This window comes from Malurus melanocephalus, unplaced genomic scaffold, assembly GCF_030028575.1.
Source record: "Malurus melanocephalus ecotype Western Australia unplaced genomic scaffold, MMel_1.1 scaffold_478, whole genome shotgun sequence".
NCBI classification, from domain to species: Eukaryota; Metazoa; Chordata; class Aves; order Passeriformes; family Maluridae; genus Malurus; species Malurus melanocephalus.
In genome coordinates, this window is record NW_026623710.1 from 156,645 (window position 1) to 183,964 (window position 27,320).

At 35.0% G+C, this 27,320-nt stretch overlaps 1 protein-coding gene across 1 annotated transcript in view; it reads right to left on the reverse strand.

Annotated features, from left to right (window-relative positions):
* Positions 1–27,320, reverse strand: part of PCLO (piccolo presynaptic cytomatrix protein) — a 316,269-nt gene that overhangs the window by 31,039 nt on the left and 257,910 nt on the right. The window contains exons 20-23 of the mRNA XM_057380904.1: positions 26,784–26,978; positions 25,352–25,534; positions 13,869–14,010; positions 10,493–10,560 (exon numbers count right to left, since the gene is read on the reverse strand). Of these exons, the coding sequence (XP_057236887.1) occupies positions 10,493–10,560; positions 13,869–14,010; positions 25,352–25,534; positions 26,784–26,978 (588 nt within the window). The remainder of the gene's footprint in view (positions 1–10,492; positions 10,561–13,868; positions 14,011–25,351; positions 25,535–26,783; positions 26,979–27,320) is intronic.

Here is a 27,320-nt window from a genome sequence, read left to right on the forward strand (position 1 = left end):
AAAATATGACAAAAAGAAAGGGTACCAAAGGGTGTTTCAGAAAATCAAAACTTCTGCAATGGATGGTATTAACACACGTGCAAACCCARGACCATCTGGTAGCACTAATCACATCCTATATGATCCACCTAAACATTAGATAAGGAAGYTAAAATAAATGCTTTGAATTTTCATTATAATCTTTTGGCTCTTAACAGGTAGCTGAGAAGGACTGGCACTTCAGGTAGCTGACAGTGAAGGAAAAGCTAAATTCAACCTTGGAAGAATCAAGTTTATRCCTATTTACATGTGGGCCATTTAAGATTTTTTAAAGAAATTGAAGTACCTGATCTGGAATGTCAGATGTGATCAAGAATCTGGGATATCGTAACTTTCTGGAGCAGCAACCGGATTGAGGCAGAAAAATAGAGTATTTAAAACAGCACTTATATTTGAAGACCCTAAATCCCTTTGCAGATGAGGATAAATAAACTGCATCATCTTCTACACACACAGTACATTACTCTGAGCCACTAGAATTGTCTATTCTCCTGTCCACTTAATTCCTTCCCAGTCATATCCTAGCAATGTCAGAATAACTAATGCACAAAAGGAAAGGCCAACATATAATAGCCTAAAGTAATTACAAATGCCTAAACATTTAAATATTCCTAATGAGAAATGCAACACTGAAGATTTCCCTTAACAGAAAAAAAAACCCAAAACCATTATTCACATACTGCTACAGTGCAAAACACATTTTGGTAGAGCTGCAAGCCTGTAGGACTCCTACTATAGGATACAATAATGAACATGGGACATCATGGAAAGCATATTAATCTGAAAATGAAGTGAGGACAAAGCACAAGGTTGTAGTTACAGATATGAAAGCAGACTCTCCACCATGAAACTTGCATGTATCCAGGCATTATCATCATAGGAAAGATTTATATTAATTCTAATGCACTGATTTTTAAAACCTTCTGTCTTGGAACACAATATACATACCAATAATTTTGAGGACTCTCACATGCCAAAATAAAGATCAGCTGAAGTTTAATTTTAACGTGCCATGTGATCCTGCCTGGAAATGCTCTAGATTTGTCTGTGTTTAAACAGCATTCCAGTTTGAGTATTGGTCCATAAATGGTGTTATATACCAGGACACGTGATGGCAAAATCTCTTTTCTGAATCCTAGCACAACACTTCAATTTCTAAGTTATAAATAAAATTTAAAAAGAGTCTTAAATGTTAGACATTAAGGAGCTAAAAATGACTGCTAAGTATAGAAATGGGTTATGACAGTCTTGAGTTTTGTTTTTTTTTTTTTAACGTTTTAAATAAATGCAGCAAAAGTGGAGTTCTAATACAGAGCTCTTCCATAGGAAACTCTGTGTTATCATTTGTAGGCAACTTAGAATAATCTATTTATAGGAATTGCTTGATAAAAATATGCAACATTTTTGAATGGAAGATTTTGGATTTGGATTCTTATTTCCGTCCTTGAGTATTAATTTAAACAAGCAACTAAGAAAAATATAGGAAAAACATTAGTATTGAGGATAATCTAGCACTAGACAGAGTAATGAAGCTGTAAGTTTCTATTGCCACTAAGAATTTTTTGGTGCAAGTTAACAATAGCCTTTAAGGAACAATATTGTGCTTTGAATCATTGGGATGATCTCTTGAAGCCCCTTAACACAATTCCTCTACAGAACAGCCTTTGTATTTTTGAGTACTGAATATTATTATTGACTTTAAAACAGGCCTATTTTACTTACTTTTTTTTTCCTTGGAGTATGCATACAATTCCAGGTTCTATCCATACTGCTAAATGGAGGAGATGACCTGAATTATCCAGGAAGCTGACATTTAAAAGCCCTCCTTGGTAAGTCCTAGTTTCATTTCCATGACAGAGGGGAAACCATTTAGGATTTATCAATTCAYTTTCTATCACATTAATGCTTCAGCCTGACTTTTACTGATCCTAAATGAACATTCATCATGAAAAGTGACTTTATTTCAAGGTGGTTTTAAATTACTCACTAGGTGAAGCAGTTCTTCTTCCGACTTACACCAGACAAGTCTCAGGTTCAGTTAATCACATTCCAGATCTTCACCTTTATTCCATTTTGTTGGGGGGATCCCTCTGCCTTCCAGTGTTGACAGTCTTCATTATTGACTGGTATTTATACTAAATGTGTCAGTTAGTATTAAATCAGATTTCTTTCATAACTACATCTTTTTAAAAGACAGAGGTTACTGAATTCTACCAATATCTTTTTTTAAATGTGATTTTGGCAGATTTTTGAAGGAATTAATAGCATGCTGATTCCTAACCCAAAAACTCTGAGCTCATTGCATCTCCAAGAAGTCGTCATAAAAAAAACACTTCCTGAAAGTTCCAAGAAGCTTTATGTTAATGGAAATGCATTTAAGAGCTAGGCCAATAAAAGTGATTAAGAACATTAAGCAAACAAATGATCTAATTATCTTTCCAGGTGATTATTGAAGTATCACATTAAAGTGATACTTTCAAATGATTTTTTTAATATAAAATACATGTGCTTTTCAGCTTTTTCCTTATTTTGTCTTCCTAGTATTTTTTTTTTTCTTTAAATTTCAACAGTTCCCATGGGAAAACCAGAAATTTTTAAAAGAAAAAAAGAAGAAGAAATTTTTTTCCAGTATTACTTTGACACATAATTTAGGGCCTAATAGCTTTTTAGTCACAGTTCATACACAAATTAGAACTGCAGTAGATGTAGGCCAGCTGTTAGTCAAACACAGTCTCCCTGGATTATTTACTCTCTTTTTTTGACACTTTATAGTGACAATTCAGGAATAGGCTGATTTGTAACAGTGTAAATCAATGTTGTTTGTGATGTGGCTACAAGAATATRGAATATTAACGTGTCCATTTTTTCATCTATTTTTTATCCCTGGCTACAATCTTTATTATCTAAATTCTTTCTGCTTCTTTTTAGGAAAACCAGCTGGATTGTACCGGCAAATACCTCAGGAAGGCAGAACTAATTGCTCCAATTATTACTGGAGAGCCAGGTGGGAAATTAGAATGAGGGGCCAACTGGGAATAGACAAAAAATATTTCTGAGAGTTTAGAGAGGAAGCTGATAATTCTTATGTTTACAAGGCTGCTGTTGTTTTTCTTGATTCACTTTTTAAAGTGTGTGTTTTAGACATTAGTAGTAAGGCTATTTCTAGCTTAAGGGAGCATGTATCAAGTATAAACTCCTTTTTAAAAAAACAAGAGAGAGGATAAGGACTGCTGTCAGTGTATAGGCCCTGATTCATTGCTTAAGGATTCCTTTTGACAGAAAAGTATATCTGATCTTTTCAGTTCCTAAAATCAACATATGACAGGCGATCTGCAAGTGCTTTCAGTACTTTCTGTGTTTTCTACTCCCTTATGTCCCTTTTTTCCATCTGTAATGTTGCAGCTGCTCATGTGAAAAATTTCCCCTGCTGGCATTTTATGCTTTAAAATTTGCTGGCATTGATTAAAATTATGTTGTCAAGGGTAGTAGATGGCAGACCCTTGGTAGAAGGTAATGGCAGAAAGCAAGGTTGTGATTTTATATGAAAGACAGTTTCAACAAAGTCAGGTTGAGTTTTAGCCTTTTTATTTATAGAGAGAGTAGAGAAGTTTGGCAATCCTTCTTCTTTCAATTAGATATCTTCCTGGGAAAGGATYACATTTTAACCAGAAATATTTTATTTAACAAAAAGACCTCTTCTACATGTAAATCTGAGTGGCAATAGGACCATAAAAGCAGATATTACAGCCACTGAAAATGGGTCTTAGAAAAGAGATCAACAGGTTTATATCGCTCTTGAGGAAAGACAATGAGAATGTGCAGCAATTTCTTTTGCTAYGTACATGACATGAACTCAAAATCAAAAAATGCAATTCAGCCACTGTTCAARTCAGTGTTGGTACCATCTCAGATTGTCTGGATTTCTCATTAAATCCATGGATCAATATCCATTACAATCAAGTCAACAGTCTTATACTTGGTCTGTACAAGATTCTGTTGATTCAAGAAAAGTACTTGCAAGTCCAGACTTTTTCCATGTTCTCATACATTTTAGTATATGTTAGGATTAAATGTGCAATACTCCTATATTATTTCAGTTTTTGGGAATGCACCAAATTTCAAAGATAGTATTTGACCTAAATAGATGATGCTTCCTATGATTTTGAGATACAAGTCTAAAAAGGCCTTAAAAAGAATTAGATCAAGCCTTGGCCCAGAAACACGGATTGATTCTCTGCTATGGTGAAAGTGACTGCTTCTGACTTGTTCATTTTTTGCTGATCCATATCCTATTAGCTATACTGCTATGAGTCAGGAATTGTGTTGCAGAAGATAAAAATTTTCAGTTCAATTTAACTAAATTTAAGAAAAATAAATATGCATTAGTTTATGATTTGTAGGGATATTGAAGACTACTCTTGCTAGTAACCTTAAGCATGTGAATTTACAGTTCCTCTATTCAGTTGTTTCTTGACATAAATATAGAAATGTGCAGTTGTATGCCATGTAAGTTACTACAATTTTCCTTGGACATAACAGTTCTCAGATTCTTGCTACCCAACACTATACACGTGACATTCTGATGTTGCTTCAGTAGCGGAAACAATCCAAAGGTATGAAACKAATAAGAAAGTGGAATTTTCCTGGCACTGAGTTACTGACTTATCTGTTCAGAACAAAACACTGGATGAAGGAAGTGAATGTGGGTGCCTCGTACTCCTAATCAAAGGTACAGAAGAAATCACTGCTGAAGGAAGAAAATGATTTTACTTCTATTACTGTCAGATCCTTGAATGGGGCACCAGTTCACAGAGCACCACTCACACTGAGCAGGCATATTTGCAGTTTGTGTGTTGARCCCTTCAAAAATCATTTTCTACCCTTTCATGTAGAAGAGTCATGGAATGGTTTGGGTTGGAAGAGATCTTTAAAGATTATSTACTTCCAACACCACCCTATGGTAGGAACACCTTCCACTAGACCAGGCTGCTCAAACCCCAGTCCAGCCTGTTCTTGAACACTTCCAGGGTTAGGGAATCCATCACTTCTATGAGAAACCTTTTCCAGTGCCTCACCACCCTCGCCGTAAATCATTGTTTCTCATAATCAGTCTAAACCTACTCGAGTTTAAAACCATTGTCACTGCAGGCTGTGGTGAAAAGCTTTTGCCTTTTTTTAAAGCTCCCTTTATCTATTGCAAGGCTATAACAAGGTCTCTCCAGAGCCTTCTTTTCTCCAGGCTGAACAACCCCAACTCTCTCAGCCTGTCTCCATAGGAGAGGTGTTCTCTCTCTCTGATCATTCTAATACAAAAAAAACTTTCTCATCTGCAGTAAACCTTCTATTTTCAGCCTGGAAACCCCAGACATCAAAGCATTTGCAAATCTCAGAAACTGTATCATAATTATCTGTTAATAATTTTGTTCACCTGTCTTTTTTCTCCTCTTATAGCTTTCTGGTTGAAGGTCCAATATTAGGATATTTTTCACTGAACATCCTCATAATGACTAATATTACACTTCTGCTATTTTGACCTTTGGATTTAGAAGAAATCAAAATGCTAAGTTTTTAAGGTGTGAGATGCAGGATGCCCTTAATTTGTTCTTGGTCATACTRCAGTGAGTCCTGTGGTTTAAACAGTGTTACTCTACCCTATTAAAGAGCAAGTAAAAGGGAAATGATCTCTTTTTTTTTTTTTTTTGAGTTTTAATTACTTTGAAGAATGTGGCATTGCTTAGCTGTGCCTGTTCTGTCAGTTTGCTTCATACTTTATTTTACTCAAGAGTGCTAATTCACTTATTTCTCCTGGGTACTCCTGTTCAAGAGACARTGTGATACAATTTGCAAGACAATTTGCTCCAGGGTCTATTCTGTGCAGACAGGATGGATGAAAATATCCAGAAAGTTGTAAAGGAACATTTACAAGTCAAATTATTCCCAATCACTTACTTCAGAGGTCATATACCTTTCCTCCATAATGTTATTAGGATGACTTTAAAGTTTCTGTGGTATTTCGACTATTTTTCTCATAAAYCAAGATTAGACTGCCTTAATTATTGAAATAAAGATAAGAAATTAAACTGTTAAAACTGAATTTCTTAGTTTATMATTTGGGCTGATGAACCACAAAGCTGAAAAATTAACAAAAAATATGTGTTTTTTATCTAAGACTATTCTGAATTGACAAAATAAAACCAACAGTACTGTAAAATTTGCCTGTTAAAATATGATCACAGATTGTGTTTAGGGCTTTTTGTTGTTGTCGTTGTGTTGTTTTTTTGATATCTTTTTCTTTAATCTGAAACTCAGACAAATAACTATCGTGCAAAAACAAAGGAAGGATCCTGCTAGAGTTCACTAAAGATTATGGTAAATGAGTGCATATCTCTATTGTATCATCTTGTAGAAATTCAGTAACTCTGTATGCATCTTGAAATTCTGGAACAGTACAAATCTATTCCTTCTGTTGACCCATGGAAATGTACCTACTAGGGCTTTACTAGAACATTCTGCAAACTTTTGCTGAGGTTCAGCCATCTGTAAAGGCAGACAGTTTCTTACTTGCAGAACTTTGTTTTATTGCGTTCAAAAGGTGAGGTTCAAATGACCACAGGAAAGGTCATAAAGTGAACCTCTGAGCCTCTGGGCAGAACTGTGAAGAGAAGCTTTTGGTATTCAGGACATGGTCTGKAGGGCATTAAAAATAATAAAAGGAAAAAAACACACTCTCTTGGAAGATATGGGTGAGGCACTATGCTGTTCCTACAGAAAGATTTAAAGATTACAATTTTCTAACTGGAAATCCTCACAGTAAGACCAACCACAGAGGCACTGTGAGTGCTTGTGCACTCAAAAGAACCCTGAAATACTCCTAAAAGAGTCTATGCTTGAGATGAAACTCAAGGCTTATAATGATTGAAGAATGATATTTTGCATGCATATAGAATCTTCAAAAGGAGACAATCTAAAATTTCAATGGCAATGCTATTTATGTCTAGATATATCTCTTCTACTATTTATATCTAGATAGATCTCTTCTACTATTTATATCTAGATATATCTCTTCTACTAAATAATGGCATCTTGGGATTACCTAGCAAATCCATCACTTTAAAATGTATGAAAATTATTTTCTCCATATACTTTTTAAATGGATAAATGGTTGGTAGGTGAAAAATACCATCTGGATCCTATTGGCTGAGCAGCTTCATAGGACAGATAGACCAGTCATGATCTACAACTGAATCAAGATATTAATAATTTGCTTTTAATTGTTAGTTTCAATCCTTACATGGATGCAATTGGGTTTTTTGTAATATCTGTAATATTCCATACCATGTCATAACAAATCTTTAAACAAGGTGTATTGCACTTTCTGAAATAAATACAGAAGTTGGCTTGCATAACTCAGTAAAGATCACAGTATATATAAGATTTACTGAAGCTTAAGAAGATGAAGAATTTCATCTGCTCAGGTCAGAATGCCCAGAGTAAGATAGCATGCAACAATGCATAGCATAAAAATAACTAATACAGTGTCCAAGAGCAAAACTCTGATTTTTTTATATATATTATTAAGTAGTACAAAAATACAGAATATGACAAGATGATATATTCAGAGAAACAGATTATCATAGCCATAATCACAGTTGTTTATATTGACCATTGAGTTGTGTTAGCAGGGTAAATAGTACTGTTTTCCAATATTTACTTATAACTATACTCATACATCTTCATAGCACAAAAATGATTCCCAAAAAAACATTAGCACAAGTGGGCAAACTATTATTACAAAAAGAGCATTTTTTCCCCGTGACTCCACTTATGTAAATGCCTAAATTTTGCTGTCATATCCCCGTTAGCTGAACCCAAACCCTGTTGCTACAGTTTTGACTCAGCTGCCTAGAAACCGGTTCTTGTTGACATTTGAGGGTCCTGCCTTGCTTTGCCTGCAGCTGCTGCTCTTAAAGATCCCATAAATTCCTATTTTTTCCTTATAAGTTCCATATTTGTCAGGCCTGTGTGAGTGACTTGGATGACTGAAACATTTCACATTACAGCAGATCTGAATGTTTAAGCAGCTACAATTATTCTGCACTCTTTTAAGGAGACTAAAGCCCAGGCTACTTTTTACAGAAGTTAAGCATAAAAAATGTTTGAAAAATGTAAAAATTGTACCATTATTAAAAGGTTTTAAATGTAACACTAAATCGTTATTTGCAAATAAGAATACGGATTTCAACTACRGTAACTCTCCACAGTAATGAAAAATGGGAATGAGTATTTGCATCCACTTAATTGCAGAGCTCATCTGGTCCACAACACAGGTAAGTGAACTACAGAAAAGGTATGGTTTTAAGATTTTCATTCCCTTTTATTCATCTATAAAAAGAACATCACAATAAATCTATAATACTGAAGTAATTCTCAGTTATTYATGAGTTCCTCTAAATTCTGAACTACTTCCTCAAAAGATAATTATATTTACATGCTGGAACTGAAATGCTCTGGAAATGTTTTTCAGCTTTTAAATTAATTTATCCTTTGAGATTGTCCTTTCCCCTTTTAGTTAGCTAGAAATCAGACACTAAAACCTGGGCTGGCTGCACTGGCTTCTCTCAATGGCAAAAATCACTTAGTAAGAACCACTCTTTTTATCAGTCTGGGAGTTGTAACACTCAGGGTTCCCAAAGTAGGAGAGCTCAATTGCATCATAAGTGAAAATCAGGGAATTGCAGCTTTTGAGTTATTTGAAAATTTTAAAGAAAAGAAGAAACATAACTTTGGAAAGGTAATTTCAGTTACCAAAGGTTGTGCACATAACATTCAGAATGTTTCAAAAACTGTTTTGGGTATTGTTAGTTTTTTTTTGTTGGTTTTTTTTTTTTTTTTTTTGTTTTTTTTTTTTTTTTTTTTTTTTTTTTTTTTTTTTTTTTTTTTTTTTTTTTTTTTTTTTTTTTTTTTGTTTTTGTCGTTGATGTTGTTTGGGTTTATTTGGGTTTTGGGGTTAATTTAAAACACAAATAAGAAATTAAAAGATTTTGTATTTGTAGACTCTGCAATTTAAGATCCAAGACATAACATAACGGTCAACTTAGGATGAACAAAATTATGGAAAGGGTTTTTTTCTTTAATAATTATTATTATAATGCTGTATAAAACTCATCATGACAAAATAAAAAGAAAAAATTACCAATTTCTCACTTTCATCCCACCATTTCTATTTAAAAAAAAAAAAAGATTGTTTTTCAAATGTTCAAATACACTATTGAGAAATTGAGGTTTGATAAGCACATTAACTTGGATTTTTGTATGATGAGTACTATGTATGAAAATATTTAGTAAAATGCATACGCACAGGTAAGGATTTGTATTTTGGAAAAGAGAGATTTACAGATCTACCTGCAAATTCTAATTTGATTTCTTCAACTCTGTGGAAAATTAGACTGCTTTTACCTCAAACATGGAAACAGCAATTATTTCCCCATGTATAGAGATTCCAGAAACCTGAAGAATGTTGATTTTGAAAAATTGGTAAACTTAAGATCAATTTATCAATGATATTTATAAATTTCAATATGTTAATCAATTAATATTTCAAAGTTGTGTTGAAATGCATCAAAATGATAAAGGTCTTATTTTAATAATAAAATGAAGGTAATAGTAATTAGGTTTGATATTTGAGGTCAACATAAACATACACTTGAAACAATATACTTTATATGCAAAAAGAAATGGAATTTTCATAACCTGTTCTTAAGTACAAAACACTCTCCATTTTCATGAAGTTGTCCATTATTACACATRAAAAAGATAATCACATTCTCTATGAAATTTTGAAATTCATTCTGCCAGGTGCTTTCCAGATCCAATATTACAATATCTCCTTCTATCTCAGCTCCATATCAATATCAAAAAATATCATTCAGGATTTCCCAGTCCAATAAAGGTTTCATTATAGTCCATTTACATTAAGTGCAGCAGTCATGCCCGCTCAGCTAATATTTTTATGTAAAATTAATATTTTATGTAAACACTAATGTTAGTAATTGTCTTATGAAGTAAATATTCTGAAATGTTATAAAAATAGAACCTGACAGGCATTAAATATTTTCTTTGAATGTAATGAGGATTGAGTGAGCTCCATATTTTGTATTTTTTATTGGAAAAGCAATGAACTTCAGCAGACAGATATTATTATATATTATTCATCTTAATCTAACTATTTAATTACTTTAAATAAACAGGTAAGACACCATTCTCATTAAAACTGAAGCCTCATTACATTGGTGCKCTTGTAAAGGGCCCCCAGAGAAAATGAAGGTCAGGATTTTAATCTACAATACAAAGAGAACAGAGACTGATTTTTCACAGCATAACAAGTCAAAGAAATAGCTCTATAATTCCTACAAACATGCAGTACCACTGTAGGGCTGTTTGTGTTTCTTTTTACCTTCTGAATCGGTCACTCCTACTCCCGACTGCTTTATTGGATCTTGTCCATTCTGGCTCATCTTCCCTCTGTCAAAAGATATGGTGGTTGTTGTCAACAGAAGCATATTGAGATGAGATCGAATACAATTATACACCTAAACCAGAAAGGCTTGATTCTTTTAAGATTTTTTTTTCTCCTCTGAAGGCAGCTGCAATCACATCTTGCCAAGTCTATAATTCTTACAGAATGGGTCCATTAGGTGCCATCTGCTCCCTGCCCCACATCAGTCTGGGGCTGCATATCTCCTCTCCTCAYTTTATCTTGCTATAGTCAGTGAAATATATAATAAACAGTCACAAAATAAACAGTCACATAAATATTGAAATAATTACCATTATTTCAAAGGTAAGGCATACTTGTGATCGTTATTGTCTTCTAATGATYGCTTTATTTTGCATTTTATAAACAATTCTGAAGATATAACATTAATCTTAAAATAAAGTGAGTGGAATAAATCATGCTCTAAAGTTCCCTATTTTCCTGCATTGTATGTAGAAAGGATCTGCATTACGATCTTGGTGTCTATTTTTAGGCAGTGTAATTTAGGTAAAATGTAAGCTATCTTTAAAAACACTTGTTGCAAACTCTAAGGCATGACTACAGCCACTCTCAAACATGTCTGGTACTGTCAAATATTTGTGCTCCTAATTTTCTTTTTCCCTTAAAAATATGAATGCTGTGAGAGAAGCCAAAAGACATTATCTTCAGTTGCRTGTGATTCCTTGGGGGTTAAAGGGCCAACACTATTCTTTGCTACCTGTGAGCCAGTTTCATGTCTAAAGTTGTCTAAATTCAGGGTGAAGCAAAAAATTCAAAAAATCACAGTTTTAAAAGTTATTTTATATTCAATTTKAACTGAAAACTATTGTTTTCTTCCTCTGAAGGTAATGTTTCATGAATCAATACAAATACAATACAAGAATTATTTGTCTCAAGGGTTATAGTCCTTAAACATAATTCAGCTGCTTTTTGCCTTTGCATTCAAAATGAATTTAATTTTACAGACATTGTACTGCTGTAAAGGGTTGCACAATACAAAGGCATAGAGAATCTGGTCTTGATCAGAGATAAGAACATGAGTAGCTTTCRGGAATATTACAACTGGATAATAAGAGTATGTAAAAAAAAAAATCTGTAATAGAAAGGCTTTACAAGATATATTCAGATGTGTGTTACTGTATATTATTTTAAATTTCCCTGGATAGTTATAGCTACTTAATATTGGCAAGTATTCAATTAGTTACTTCATCAACCAATTCCCATGGTGTCACTATCTAATTATTTTATTTTGCATCAAGACTAATTTTTCCTATGTTTAAAAGCACTTGGACTAAAATATAGAGTTTAAAATTCAGCATATCCAACATTTTCTATTGATAGACCAGAAACATAGTCTAAGCAGGGAGCTTATAAAGATTTTTAAATGCCAAGATACCTAAAAATACTTAACCTACTTTAATACTTCACATCCAAATTGTGAGCTGTTTTATGGATATGCTGAATTAGAGTACAAGGTCAGAGTCCCTGAAGTCRTTATCAAGCCAGTGAGAATGTAAATGCTGAGTAGAATTTCAATCATCCATAGATAAATAAGAATTTTTATACAGAATTCAAAATGGAAACAGTTATCTATTTTAAACACCCTCTCTAGGAATTATCTGATGGTAAACAGGTATTTTGTCATTCATTTTCATTGCTATGTAAAGCCCTGGAGACTAACATGAAATATAAAGCAGGTCTTGTCTGTTTATATTTCCTGTGTAGCTTTAAAGACTCTGTCTAATATCATCATGTRAATAATTTACTTTAAAATGCCATAATAAAAAATAGTTTAGCTTCAGGAAAAAAAATAAGAGGCCTGGATATATTTTATTTTATTAAGTATAATTCATGAGAACAAATTGCTATAAGAGAAAATCTGAAGCTGTGGAGATTTTCTTCTGCTTTTCAGTGGGAGTGGGGCTGATTTCAGGCATAGAAGACCAGTGAGTCTGTCAGCCACATAACAAGTAACTGTAGGTATTGTCACAATGCTAGTCAATAGCAAGTAAATTATGTTACTTGGACACAAATTTGGCAGATATGGACCAAAAATTTCTGTTGAGAGCTCTATTTTGTGTTTCTGTGTACAAACATTTTGTGCATCTTTGCTTTTCTCGCTAAGAATGACAGGCCAATATTTTTCTTTTGAGGTTGTCAAAGACTATTAAAGATCTTTTTTCCCCCGCTGGGAAGTACAAYTCTTTTTAGCCTAGAACAACATGAGTGAAAAGTTCAATGAAGATCAAACAATTGGTATCCTGCAACCTGAACTCACAAAATCCTCCTAGATTCTGAAGGTGAGATTGAAATCTTAGCTTTATGTTATTTTCCCTTTAGTTACTACCAAATTGCAGACAAATACCACTGATCTTTATTTTTGAAAGTGATAAATATTCAGAAATATCATGGTTCTAGAGAATTTCTACTTCATTCAAGTTTTTCTAGAAAGTTTATATCTTTTGTGACTAATAAGTCACAACTTCTAGGGAAATGCAAAAAACTTGTGCTCCAGAGAAAAATATTGAACAACTATTGCAGACAATGAATGAACAATGAATGACCAATGAATATTTTGAGAACAGTCAACCTATAAATGTTTCCAGGTCAGAATCATTAAGTTGATCAGATGTTAATTTGTCCTATTAGGGAATGTAAATGAAATTGCTAAATGATGATGYGTGCTGACAGAGGAGGTAAAATAATCCTGGCAAAACTTTTCTCCGTGGAGCACTTGGCTGGGTAAAAGATTGTAAAAATTAAATCATTTTATAGAATCATGACACTGATAGTAGCTTGATAATTCCTACAGGGACTCTGTACCAAAAATATTTTTCCAACCAAGAACTGAGAAATTCTACTGAAACTCCCAAAAACTTGGGGAAAGTTGRGCTATATCCAGAGTATGAATTCCACTTGTGCTAGTACCACCTCTTCGTAGAAGGACAAAAATCTGAAAACTTAAACTAAGCTTTCTCAAGCCAACAAAAGCTGTACTTTTAAAACATAAACCAAGACCATTTCTGCACACTTCCATCAAAGGCGGAGACTGGTACCTCTCCTATGTGACAGGAAGGAATTCATGAGGTTGGGGCAGAGGTTTGGTTGGTTATTAGCAATTCAATGCTCAGCAAAGCAGAATAAAAGTCTGAACTCTGGGGAATTCTCCCCTGTTAGCTGCTGTTCTACTGCATAACTCAAGTCTGCAGAGGAAACCACACGAGGAGACAACTGGCAAGCAAAAGTGCTATAAATTGTGSATGGAGGATGGAGTACATTAAAGGAAAAGCCTTACATTCTTGGGATGGCAAATAGGTTATTCTCTCCTGTRGCACTGCTGCTGCCTTCACTATCCATGCTGTATCCACTGCCAAAACTGCTGGCTGATGAGCCAGTGGAGACAGAGCTTTCTGCAGGTCGGTGATTAGCAGACCTTGCTGTACAGGGCAGGAACAGTGGGTGATTAAAAAGCTGATAAGACATCAGTACCACTGACATTAAAAAAAAAAAAAAAGTATTTTATCAAAATCACATGTTGCAAACACKTTCACTTTTCTATTTTGCATTCAAATATTGCTTTATCATCTTTTGCAGGTGATGTTTGTTTTCACATAGGTATTCTAAACCAAATAACACACCACCAGATTTTGCTTCCAGTCATTTCMTAGTTCAAATCAACAGCCTAAAGGAAAAAAAAATGAATGGGATAGAATGATTTAATACCGCTTTTCAGATTAAAGTGACGGAAAACCARTTCTTTATCTGAAACATTTCATATGATAATATTGGAAAAATGAAAGCCCAGGGGGTCTTTCTCATATTTTTTGTGAAATGTTCTTTGCATTTGGTGATTTTGAGGAGAGGAGTCTGAAAAGATATGTAAGCACACGATCAATAGTCACAGAGAACAGATCCCCACCCATCTTCAGACACAATAGAGCTATGCATTATATTTCTCAACTGCTTCTACCCATCTGGATCTCTCTTACAGCATGCATAGAATTTTAATGAGCATATTTTKATGGAAGTTGCCTTAATATAATTTAAGACCATTTGGTGTTATTATAGCATATGTTAGTTTTACTTCAGTTTGCTTATTTTGTGTTTTGGAGATTCCTGCACTACACTAACAAATCTAGTATTTGGCATTTAGCAAGTTGAGAAATATAAATGAGAAAGGACACAGTGACATTACACATAGTAATTAATACAGGAAACAATAGAGTAGCTATTCTCATATTGAATAACACAACTGTCTGGGAATATGAATACAGATTGGGGGATTTTTTTTTTGTTAAATGTCCTCTAATACATCTGCTATTTTCATGTTTAATCTATTTCAACGTGCTGAGCATGTATATTGAAGACAGAAAATACCTTTTTGAAGTTATTTTTCTATGAAAACTTGCTGAGGTTTTCTGTTATTCTTATGAAMTGTGAAACTCCTGTGTAAGCAGTTAAAAGAGATCCTTCCTTAAAAAAAATAAATTARTGAAGTATCTAACTGGAAATWTAATAAGAGCCAGAGCCCCAACAGTGACTTGCTTTAAACTGGCAATCAATATCATTTATGTCTGACTAACTGAATAATACTTTTGGTGAAGACTGCTGCATGCTGCCTGACGTGGAACCAGGAAGCTGAGTGTAACTCCTCAAACATAAAGCAAAAACAGGTGAGTAATTTGAACTAGGAGCAATGAATAAAGCAATTCTTATATCATCAGTCCTCAGGCAAACTTTAAATAAAGACAGAACTCTTACTCTCCACAGTGATTCTTCACTGGCAAACCAAGTTGTCATGTAACTTTTTTATCTTTTAAACTCTGTAATCTCCTCTGCTTCACTATTGCCTACAGCCAGAAGTGGAATCTGTYGGTCTACATTGTTTTCAGATAAAATTATTCTTTAGCTCTATTTGACGATTTTGTGCATCAATCATAGGCTGCATTCTTGGATGTTAATACAATGGAATAAAATCTACAGTCATGGTGTTATTAGCAGATACTCTCAGTATCTCACCTGGAGAGAAAGACACCCATGTTTTTTCAGAGACACCCATGTTTTTTCAGCCAGCTGAGGTGGCTGTGTCAGTGGTTGCCCTATCCCTTTAAGCTGGTGATACTGCGAGGGAATTCCTCTGACTGTGGTAATACGTCAGAAAAATGCTTCTGGGAAATACTGGGCAAGAGTGASATTTCAGAGAGATCAAACTCTCCATTACAGGGCATTATTGCCAGYTGTCCTCTACTCAACAGCCAGAATTGTCACTGTCTCATGCCTGTCCCAAACTGATTCATCACCTGAGTTCTCATCACGTTTGCATGTCTTGTATGCATCCCAGTGTTTTCTCTTTGGGATTCTGAGGATTCCTTTAGGCTTGGTTGTTTTGTTGCCTTTTTTTTGCCATAGCATGACAAATGCCTCACAAGAGAACAAATGGGAGATCAACACATCTGCAAAACCCGTGGAAGCCAAAACAACATTGTGCCAGCTCAGAAAAACATCTTCAGCCCTTCACTTAAGAATGAATTTGCTTAGTGTAGCATATATCTCCACCATAATATATGTGGCCTGAAAGGATGTCTCATATTTGAGATTTTGTTTTTATTGTCTTTGCTTTAAATCYAGTGCCTGAAGTAATTTCTTGTATCATTACTGGTGGATTTCCAAAACCGGTAAGAACCTAGAATTTTGTTTAGTCCAGAAAAGCTTGAATTAAGCCTTTTGAAATGGGTTAGAATTTTTTCTTCATCTATTTATAATCAACCCAAAGCTGTTTCTTTTGAAACAGCTGTATCCTGATGACACATTCAGTATGCTGTATTTTTGGTTTTTTCTACTGTTTTTCCATAAGATCACTTGGTCAATGGTTATAATGGATCCAAGTTTAGATTCMTGACTGGATTTTGAAAATTCTAAAGATTAATGTTCTTCTTTTTTTTCTATCTGTTCTATGAAAGTAATGAACTACAGTGTCAGTTTGTGACAAGAAATGAAATCCACAAATAGATTTAGCAGCTGGTTTCATGACAAATTGAGAATCTCAATACAGAGATCATCTCATAACTTGTGAGACACCCACATTTTCTACATGTCTGTATCCTTACAGATATATCTAGACCACTTAAGTTTCTACTAGTTATACAGGAAACTTTGAAGTTCTGATGATGTGGCAATGCCTGCTGCCGGGCAGTATTTTCCCTGAGAGTTTGTATTCTGTGTGAAAAGATAGAACTTCTTCCATGCTTCATGTTCAAGCAACTAGTCTGTTGCTTAGTTCAAACAATACTCACTTGCAGTCTTTCCCCTTCTCTTTGAATACATGCAAACACCTCTTAGAAACTTTAATAAGAAAGTCAGAGTTCACTGTGTTGCTCCTCTATTCTTACCAGTCTACATAAAATGTGTGAAGTCCTGAAAATGTCAGAACAATTTCCACCTCACTTGGTCAGCTGGGTTCATATGCACATAAAGTACAACCATTATATTTATTTTATATAATTATAATTCAATATAAATATTGTATTATGTTTAGTTTTAATCTTACTTTCAATAATGATATTAGGGCAGGTTAATCCTCAGTTACAGAGTTTCTGCTTACAGCTGCCTATGCTAGAAAATGCTTTAGACCTCAGGTTTTGACATTAAAGCTCTGGTAGGAGGTGTTTTGGTCTGTAGAATTTGAATACCTTCATATGGGTTCACTTGGGTCCAAAGATATTCTCATCTGGTATCACACATCTGCCTGAAGCTACAAGGTGTAGTCTTGCTTTACTAAAATCTTCAATGTTTATCTAATTAGGTACTCAGGTAAAGGCAATTTTCATAATTTTAATATTAGGTATCCAAAGTATGGAAGAGCTATGTTTCATTGCTTCTTTGACGTTTGTTTTCTCAAATTATTTTTTGGATATTAACACCTTCTCCTGCCCCAAAAAAACAAAAAAGCCAAAAAACCAGAATCAAAACCCGCCCCCCCCCCAAACCCCAAACAAAACAAAAACCAAAACTTAACAAAAAAAAAGAAAAACAAACAGAAATGAAACCAGAAACAAGCAAACAACCCTCCCCCCAAAAAAGCCAAAACCCCCAAAAACGAAAAAAACTCAAAACCAGAACCAAAACCCCACAACTAGCTGCAGTTAAAAAACACAGCAACCCAATGAGCAACTTTTAGAAACCCTTCAAAAGCTTAGAAAGCTTTTAAATATGTGTCATAGACAAGGTTTTGCTTTCAGTTACATATGATGCTTAATGCCTTAGAGTTTTAGAGAAAAGGCTCTTCAGGTCTCAGCACATGGAAGAGGCAAAGCTTATCTGAAGGTCATTTTTCCCACCTTCATTTGGCCTCTCTGAGAGAGMGGAAATATCCCTTCAGCCCCTCCAGCCCTTTGTCTGTAAACTCTTTACACAATTTTTCAGGTGCTTGGCAGCTCATTTTAAGGACTGCAATATCAATGATGTCTGGGCTGTCCAGCCATTGGACTATGAGGAATAGAAATAGGAAATGAAAGTTTAAAACTCTAATATGAGCAGATTTCTCTGAAATAGGGCACAGATTTTCCTATTATACAAAGCTACTGTTGTGGTTTGATTTAATTTTCWTCTGCTAATCCTATTTTAGGTGGTAGTTCCCTTGATGAGCTGAAATGTTCTCTACTTGGAATGGGTGTTAATGGGTACATATAACACAGTTAGTAGTTTAAAATGTGGTGTTAATGCTGCCTCTGAGTGATTCTGTTAAACTCCCTTTTTTTCAGGCTCTGGCATGAGCAAAAGTTTCAGTTCAATCATTCTAGTGAATAATACATAAATTGGTTGAAAAAGCTCTCAATTGCTTACAGCAATTGTTTCAGATTCCAAGAAAGAGGATGATAATTTTATACCTGGTGTAGGAACAAAATTTACCAAGAAAATAATTACAATAGGTAGATAGATACCTTTTGTACTCTGAATTGTTTATGAGAAGATTAAAAAAAAAATCCACAGAATGATGTTTGAATATGTATTCCCTTATGCCTTCTTGGAAAAGAATTGCTGATTCAAGAAAATGGAGGTTAACACCGACCCCACCTTTAATTTCTATTTCTTTAAACTATTGTTAGTATGGCAAAAATATGTTTTTGCTTATGCTTTACTTTAAAGACCCCATTAGAAAGTAAAAATTTAGAACCAGGGAAAGCATGTAAGTCATGCCTTAGTCTGAAGAAAATATTGTATTAAAGTCAATAAGAGTGGAAAGAATGGAAGGCATAAAATTTCATGTAATCTTTCRGAAAAGTCTGTTTTCAACAAAGAGAGAAGATTCTTTTAAAAAACCTAATATAAGGAAGATAGATCATTCACACAAGACCTATAACCAGGAGCTGCTAAATCAGTCAGCAGCAAAATGGAAACAATCCAGCACTYTCAAACACTCCAGCCATTCTTCTACAGTGAATGGATTTTTTTTTTTGAAGACTTGAATTTGAAAATGTGGACTATGCAGTTTTGTATGGAGAAAAGAACAGACTCAGCCAGCACTTTCTCCTGGTGAATAAATTGTAGATGTTCTGCTTTTCCAGTTTCTGTCTAGAAGCAGAAATAGTCTGACTGTCAAAATGCATTGGGAAAGATGGTTCTGTTTGTGACCCAAACAGGAGGCAGGAACAACGCCTTCAAGTATGCATTCAGGATTAAATTTCCAGAATTGGCCTCTAATTACTTGAAAAAAGTCGTTCTTTATAACTGTCTGTCTTAACAGTGAGAAACTGGGTGACAAGAAAGGCTGAAAGCATCATGCTGAGTCTTCTCCAAGAGATGCACCCCCATGGGAGAAGGTGACAGCCCCGATCTGCTGTGGGCAGTTTTCTGATGACCAACAGAGGACACCATGTCCTTTGGCAGAAGCCTGGCTACCCTTCCCTCTCAGCCACCTTTTATTTCAGGTGCTCCAACCTCAAACTGCCCTGAGTGCCACTTTTCCCATTTCTATGAAGTGTTTGCTTGCACTAAAAGCAAGGGCTGCTCCAGTTTGCTCTGCAAGCCTCTGCAGGGTAAAACTCTTATTCGGACTGTGAGTTGCATCTTTTGTGAAATGGCAAAGGAATGGGGAGACATAAAACTCTGGTGATCAAAGACATAAACCTCAGATAGTTTATTTTCCTCAGGTCAGCTCAGATAGTTTATTTTCCTAAAGCTCCCTCATTCTGAACAGGACTTCAAGCCATGGTCTCACCCATTTCAGCCTCAGTTGTAAAATGGACATGGATTTGACCACACTGAGCAGGGCTATTTTGTGAAATTCTAACACAATCCTTTACAGAGAAATTTACTGTTTGAGCTGAGTAACAGCAGAACAACACACTTCTTAAACTGTGCTAAAGTCATTTATTTACCCATCAAAGCAATTCTGATGAAATAACTTTCCATGCACTCTGTGGGGTTGTTAGTCTACCCTACAGAACTTTGAAATAAGACTTTTGAAATAAGTTATCAAATGAATAATGTGAGCAATTTCCTGAAATTACATGTCAGCTTAAAATGGTGGGAGAGTAAATAGCAGGAATAGCCAAAGCAAAATGGGCCAGCTATTAGACTGAAACAAGGCTGAAAAGATGGCCTCAGATTACTGCTATCTGCAAAGAAAGGGGACAAACTGTTCTTGTTTTGATAATGGTACTGGGAAATGAGTTATTTGTAGCAACATGAGGGCCCATTTAACTTGGAAATTAAGGAACTAGTGACATGAGTCATTAAACAGCTTTGGGCTGTAAATTATTTAAGTGTGAAGGAAATATCCTAAAATAATGTAGGAAATTAAAACATGACATTGCCTATTAAATGTGTGAAAATGGATACAGACCAAAAGGGATCCCAAATAAGCAGGCACTTGAAACCACAGCCATATCCAATACAGAAGATTTCTAAAACCTAGGAATCAATTTCCTTTCACTCCATTGTTGCTAAAGCCAGTAAAYAGAACTTAGTGATAAGGCAGATTCATGTTAATTATAATTTCTTGCAGCTAAGAGGTTAGAAATTACACAGTGCTGACTCAGATTTGTGTCACAGGTTCTACAGTGATGGCAATGCCTTGATGCAAACATCACATCATTTCTGTGTCATTTTAACYTGTTACGCTGACATCTAAGTGAACTTTTGTCAAAGTTGTTGGTTCAAGGCAGTTCTAAGCAGATGTGCTACCTTTTTGAACTGAAGTGTTTTAAACTGCCATTCTTTGGGTTGTTTAAATTGATAGGCTTGCTTGGATATAATTCTGAAAGGGCTGATGCACAGTTTCGCTGCTGTAGGCATTCTAGCTGTCAGTAGAAGCTCTGAGAGCAGATCTCCCCCTATCAATAAAATCAGTTGAGATACAACAGTTTGGAACACAGTTTCCTCTTAGGATATCCCAGAAAAGCTGTTGTGTCATGATGGAAAATGCGTAACATAAAAGACAAAATGCTCTCTAAGAGATGGTGAGGTACTGCATTTCCCCCCCTCCCCCTGCCACTTTCAGGGACAGAAATAATTGATACGATGTACATGTGTTAGAGGAAATTTAAGAAAATGTGMTTTTAATTACTAAAGGTTTGAGCTTGAGAAAAACCTAATATTGAAAAATAGAAATTGCTGTAGAATTATTATGTCGATATTACCTTAAATTAATAGGTGTAGTTGCATCTTTAACTGAAACACATGGCAATTTCTCTAGATCTTTAACATTTGCTAACTAATTCAGGTCAGGAGTGTAGCAGTGTTTTTCTCTTGGCAGGTTGCTTCTTTGTTTGGTTGGGTTAATATAAGCCAAATAGAAGATGAGATGCATATGGCATCCATCAAAAAAAGTTACATAAATGAAATAACATTAACTTGTAGTTTCTCTTTTATGAGTGTCTGAAAGAATCAAAAATGCACAGGGCAACAATTACATTGAGACTTAMATTCACTTACTGAGCTATTTACTATTTAAATAATAATTTACTATTCCTCAAAGATCCTAGGAAGAATCAAAACAAGTTTACAGAAACTCTCTTATTTGGTCATAAGACAATGCTGTTTTTGTGGACCATAGGATATTCTAACATAATAAAAGGAGCTGATTTTTCATCCTACAATCACTGTCCTTTTGGGGGAAAAGCTGGCATCTTTTTCTCTGTAAATATGGGCAACCCCATCAAAATTTACCCATCCATGTAGAGACCACAGGTCCCTATGAAACTATCATTTCAAAAAGAAACAGTTATGTAGATAAATGTTAACTATATGATGAACACTATATTTTATATTTGTGATCTGAACTGATTTCCCTGAAAACTACAATTTCTATTCCAGTGGGGCAGAGGTCGGGCACTTTTCTGCTCAACACAGATGATGAAGTTTTTTTCTGTTCCTTCTTTCTTACTCACTTTATTGGAAGGTATCAAAACTAAAGCATGTTGTTAATTCCTTTAAAACTATAAGCTAGATTYGAAAAGTCTTTTTGTATAAAATCAGTAAATAATTATATTCCAAATGCACCTACTCTTCTATATGCACATATCCAGAGAACTGGTGATAATCATCAGATGTTCAAGTATCTGAAGAACTTTAAAACAATTTATTATATTTAAAACGTAAGTGACCTACCAAGAGAATTCCATAGAATGAGAAGATCCTTCTGTAAGATAAATTACTAAAAAGGTGGTTGACTGATTCACAGTGTATCTAAAACTGACTCATCAGGTTGATAAACTCTAGCACACATATTTGTGTTGAAAGGAATTTGCTTAATTTTATGTGAATGTGTAATTGGCAATGATTCATATATTACACAAAACCTAAATCAAATTAACTCAAGCCTAGGCACTGCTCTCTTCCTCTGACTTGGATCCCTTGCAACTTCTGGCTTCAAAGAGTTGGCTCTGAAATGTTATTGTTCCTCTCTGAGGGATGTGATGGGAATGTGTAGCTTGCAATTTGTTTCTCTGCAGATCACATTTTTATATCTCATGGGCACTGAGGAAATTATACTTCAGGGTTTATTTTTAATTAACTGCTGTAGCTGAATGTTGGATTTTACAAAGGTTCTGAACAAAACCCGATTTTTTTTTTGTTGCAACTTCAGCTTATTTTAAAGCAGACAGATTAAAATACATTTTTTTTTTTTTTAAAGGAGTACAAAAACAGCTCAGTTCAATAAAAGACAGATGAAAGACTTCTGCATTCACAAAATATGATATTTATACTATAGGTGCTGGTTTTGTTTTTAACTTCATAGTTACTTGTCAACTCACACACAGTTAATAACTGACAAAATATACCCAATACAAAAGGTCCCASGAATGAGAAGTAGAGAAGGATTTCTCTAAGACATTCTGAGAATGACTGAGGGTGCTTGTCTTGTTTAGTTTGTTGTTTTTTGAAGAGCCAATTCAAGAGAAAAAATGAAGCTATTGAGAGACTAGATTAAAGGAGAACTCTCTTCCTGAGGGTTGTTTTAGGAATCAGACTACACAGCATAGAATCTTTTCTATCACTGTTGTGTGCTTGGGCTGAAAAAACCCAGRCAGTTGCTGYAAAAGACGCTGATCTTTGACAAACMCAAAGAGAAACAGCCATGGTAAAAAAAAATAATATTAATGTTGTGGATTATTTGTAATGGCTTCCTTAGTAAAGAGCTTTGAAACAGTGACTAAAAAATTACTGACTTGCCAAGATAACTGTTCCAGTCACTAAATGCATCTCCTAATGGGTTCTTTTCCAGGTACCAGTAAAGTAGGCTGTGATAGAGGAGGGTACCACAAACATGCATCATCCCTTTAGCAATGGACTTGGAAAATGATAAAACCCTACCATTCATTATTCACAATAGTCTCAATTTTTACAATTTTTGAAACGCAGGGGAAACCTCTCCTTCCTTTATCATCTCTTCATTCCACAAAGAAGCCCATAGGTTTGAATCTGTTTTTAGTGTCTTCGGTGCTTTTTCCATTCAAAGTCATAGACTCATGTAATTTTACTTTCATACTCCACAAAACTGCAGTGAAATCATCTTGCTTTTAATTCCTGCTGAAAGTCATGAGAGTCATTAACCTCAAAATGGTAACTACTGGCCTACCTCATATGAACAAATTTGGACAAACTAACTTTGGTACAGTAAGGAGAAGCCAAAACTTCTCACAAGTCTGAAACCAGACATGTAAACATTGTGCAGGTGACCATGCATTGTGTTTATTTGTCAGAAGAAAAAACACAAAATAACCATATCTCTTCATAATAATTCTAACCTTTTTTTCTATATTAATGTAGACTTTTGCTATTATAATGTGGATTCTTATTCCCGTAATTGTCTTTGATGCTTCCAATATTGCTGAGCCAAGTACATATCAATACATATCCTTTCTGTAATTTYAAAAATAAAGGAGATAGAATAACAGTTTGGTGGCACAGGTGGTTGAAGCCAACAGACTCCCTATTTTCTTAGTGTGAAAGTATATGTGAACCTCAATTGAGCCTTATATCACAAGCAAATATTTTGCGTTACTTGTCCATGTGAAAAGGCATCACCATAGGGCTCTGAGTCTGCAATAAAACTCTACAGACATGACAACTAAAAAGATCATAAAAGTTATTTTGGTTTGTATGGTTTTCACCCCAGGAGTAGCATGCAGCTTTCAGACATGATTCCTGAGCTCATAACATGACATTCTCTGGTTCTGCCTGAACTGAGTGTCTGGAGTTGAGCTGTAGAGCAAGACAACGTGTCTGTCTATGTGTGTGCACACGTCTGTAAATATACGGATTTATGGAAGAATTCTGAAKGCTTCCCTAAGAAAAATTTATAATTTCTAAATACAATGCTTAAAAATATCTCTTACTTTTGTCCTGTTAACTATTTGTTTTATCATCACACTAGATCTCTGAATGACTTGCTGCCTTTAGGGTGTATCGTCTGAAGTATCATTCCCTTTTCCTCTCCTGCCACCCTCTCAGCCACCCTGTATGGTCCAAAGTGTGCAGTGGTGTTGACAGAAAAACCTTCAATGAATCTTGAGAGTATAAGAAGGGATTACAGCACAAGAGAACATCTGGGAGTTCAGTCAGTACATTTATTTGGATTATCCCTCAGATTCCATGGAAATAAACAAGATGCTCCAGAAATCAAAAGAACAGTGGCAATTTGAACTGATTGAGATTCTGGCTCTTTATTTGTGATGAGGGAACAAATTGGTAATATTGGGTATTACAGGTGCCTACAAGTAGAAAATAATTTTTAAAGATGCTGATAGGAAAATTATCAAGRTCTTGAGCTATACATGGATCAAAACTCCTTTTCTTTCCACTGGTGGTTTGAAAAATTATCTATGCTAATGACTGTTGACACAATAACTATGTTGGAAGAGGAAACAGGAATTGTTATTGTCCCMATTACATTTTCAGAAACAAAAATGTGCAGTTAGGTTTTTGTCACAGTACAAGAAATGTCCAATCATGCTTAAGCAGACCAGCTTGGATGCATGCTTTTTATTAGGCAACAACATGAGCAAAGCTATACTATTTTTCAACAGAAGTCTAAGTACTCCAGTGGAATGGAAGTGCACACATTTGTTGTTTCATAACGCTTCTTAGCACAGTTTTTCATTATGGATTTATGCGCTGATAGGTGGAAAAATCAAGCAGAGTTCTTGATTCATGTTAACATTTACAGCACTTAATGGAGGGGTAAAATAAATAATTAAATATCGCAATGAGTTAGTTGACATGGCAAGAAGGATTTGGATGTAGTTGGTTTCTTAACCATGTCTTTCTGCTCACCTCCTTCAGGCTTGACTGGTCCATCAGACATCACTTTCCTGAGGGCTAGTTGGCTTTGGTCTTTGTTGTCATTGGCTGGTGGAGGCAGATTGTCAGACTGAGTTCTTTGAATAGGGAGGACTCCTGCTATGCTGTGTCTGTGCTGCTTCCTGGCATGATTAGACTGACCGCTTTTATGTGCTGCTGTGGCAGTGTGGGTGAAATGGAAACCCAGAGTATGTATCCTCAGATGGAACCAGCTTAAATGTTATTCATGCAAACAGAGGTGKTTTTTTTCTGTATTTAAGTAAGTAGTGTTTTCAAACACCAAAGAGACACCACATGCACAGCATTAAAGARTATTAAAACTGGCTGTTTCTTTATTAATGATGGTGAACACAAGGGAAATAGTTTCCCCCTAGTTTTGCATTTTAGCATGGTGAATTTATGGCATATCAACAAATCTTAAAGACAAACACAATGACTCTACAGTCAGAGATTTAATTTGCCATCAACTAAACCCTCAGCAAGCAATCAGATACTGGTCTGAAGTATACTCTGGAGAGTAATCCTTTTGAAYGGAATAGTTTCAGTTTATTAACCTATTTGAAGTTTTCAGGTGAAATCTATCTTGACCATTAATCAATCCACGGCAAAAAAATTACTCAAAATATTGAACTGTGACACCTGACTTAGCTCTCAACTCCCTTTGAGTTTGCAAACTTAACATTGTTGAAATCTGATGTTGTTACTGGCTTTATGAGTTTAATGGTTTTGCATTTATTGTGTTTAATGTTTTTATTGTATTTCTGTTCTGCTCATCACTAACACAATCTTATCTGAGTTATGAAGAAGGTTGCCTTATATTTCCTTTAAAAAAAATAAAATAGATATTTACAGTCATGTTTCAAAAATAGAAATCTCAGCCACGTAGTTAAAAAAAAAAAAAAAGTTTCGTTAACTTCAAATCTTCTTTTGTGTGTATAATACTGTCCTTCATGATTACTACTTATAGATATACCCTGTCATTAATGTGGTCTCAGTCTTGTGTGCAAATTGAAGAGCTGGCAGTTGCATCTCTGCAGGTTTTGATTATTTCATTGGTAGGTATTTAGCGACATCAAAACACAATGGACTTCTCTGACTCATGCACAACCATGGAACATCATGGACCATGAGTGAAAGGACTGATGGAGAAACAGCCAGTTTCACTGCAGTCTTTATAAATCAAAATAAATAAATAAATAAATAAATAAATAAAAGACTTCTAAATACAAGAGTATATTGTAATTATATGTATTCACACACAGGCACACAAAGAAGGACATTGAACAAAGTGAGCACAGTGTGCCAAGAACAGAAAAAAAATAGCCAAAAAGGGAAGGACAGCAGGGAAAAAGGCAACAGATGAACATTAAGCTGCCATGCTGAGGAATTTATTTGCGTCTTTTACTTGGTTGAAGACGAAGCTGTTGCACAGCTGCTTCAGCAGCGGCGATGGCTGCCCCAGCGTCTTCAAGGTGAGTTTGAGTGACGCTGGTTTTGCTTTGGCTGCGAGATGGACCGTGAGAGCGGAGATGTCCTTCAGAAGAAGACTTGGAGCTCCCTGGACTGCTGTGGGATTTCTCAATGGTGGGCACCTGCATGTCTACCAGGAAAATGAAGAAGCACAAGTCTTGCATTTATTAAAAACAAACATTTGCATTTTCCTTCTCTTGACTGGTCTTTCTAGCTGAATTCCAGAACAGGGAATAAAGATGAAGCCGTGCCATTGCATTTAAAGTACCAGGATAGATCATGATTAGGAAACTCTTAAAAAACACCATTGTCTGCTTCCCCACTGTTCCCTGACCCAGGGAATAATTTATTTAGCATTGTTTCCTTATCACCTGTGAATTAGCCCTCCTGTGTTGGTCAAAAATGGTGGAATAATGGTGTAGTGTTTTCCACTTTGTGTTCTCCAGTGTGTCAAGGCTAACCAGCATCACCT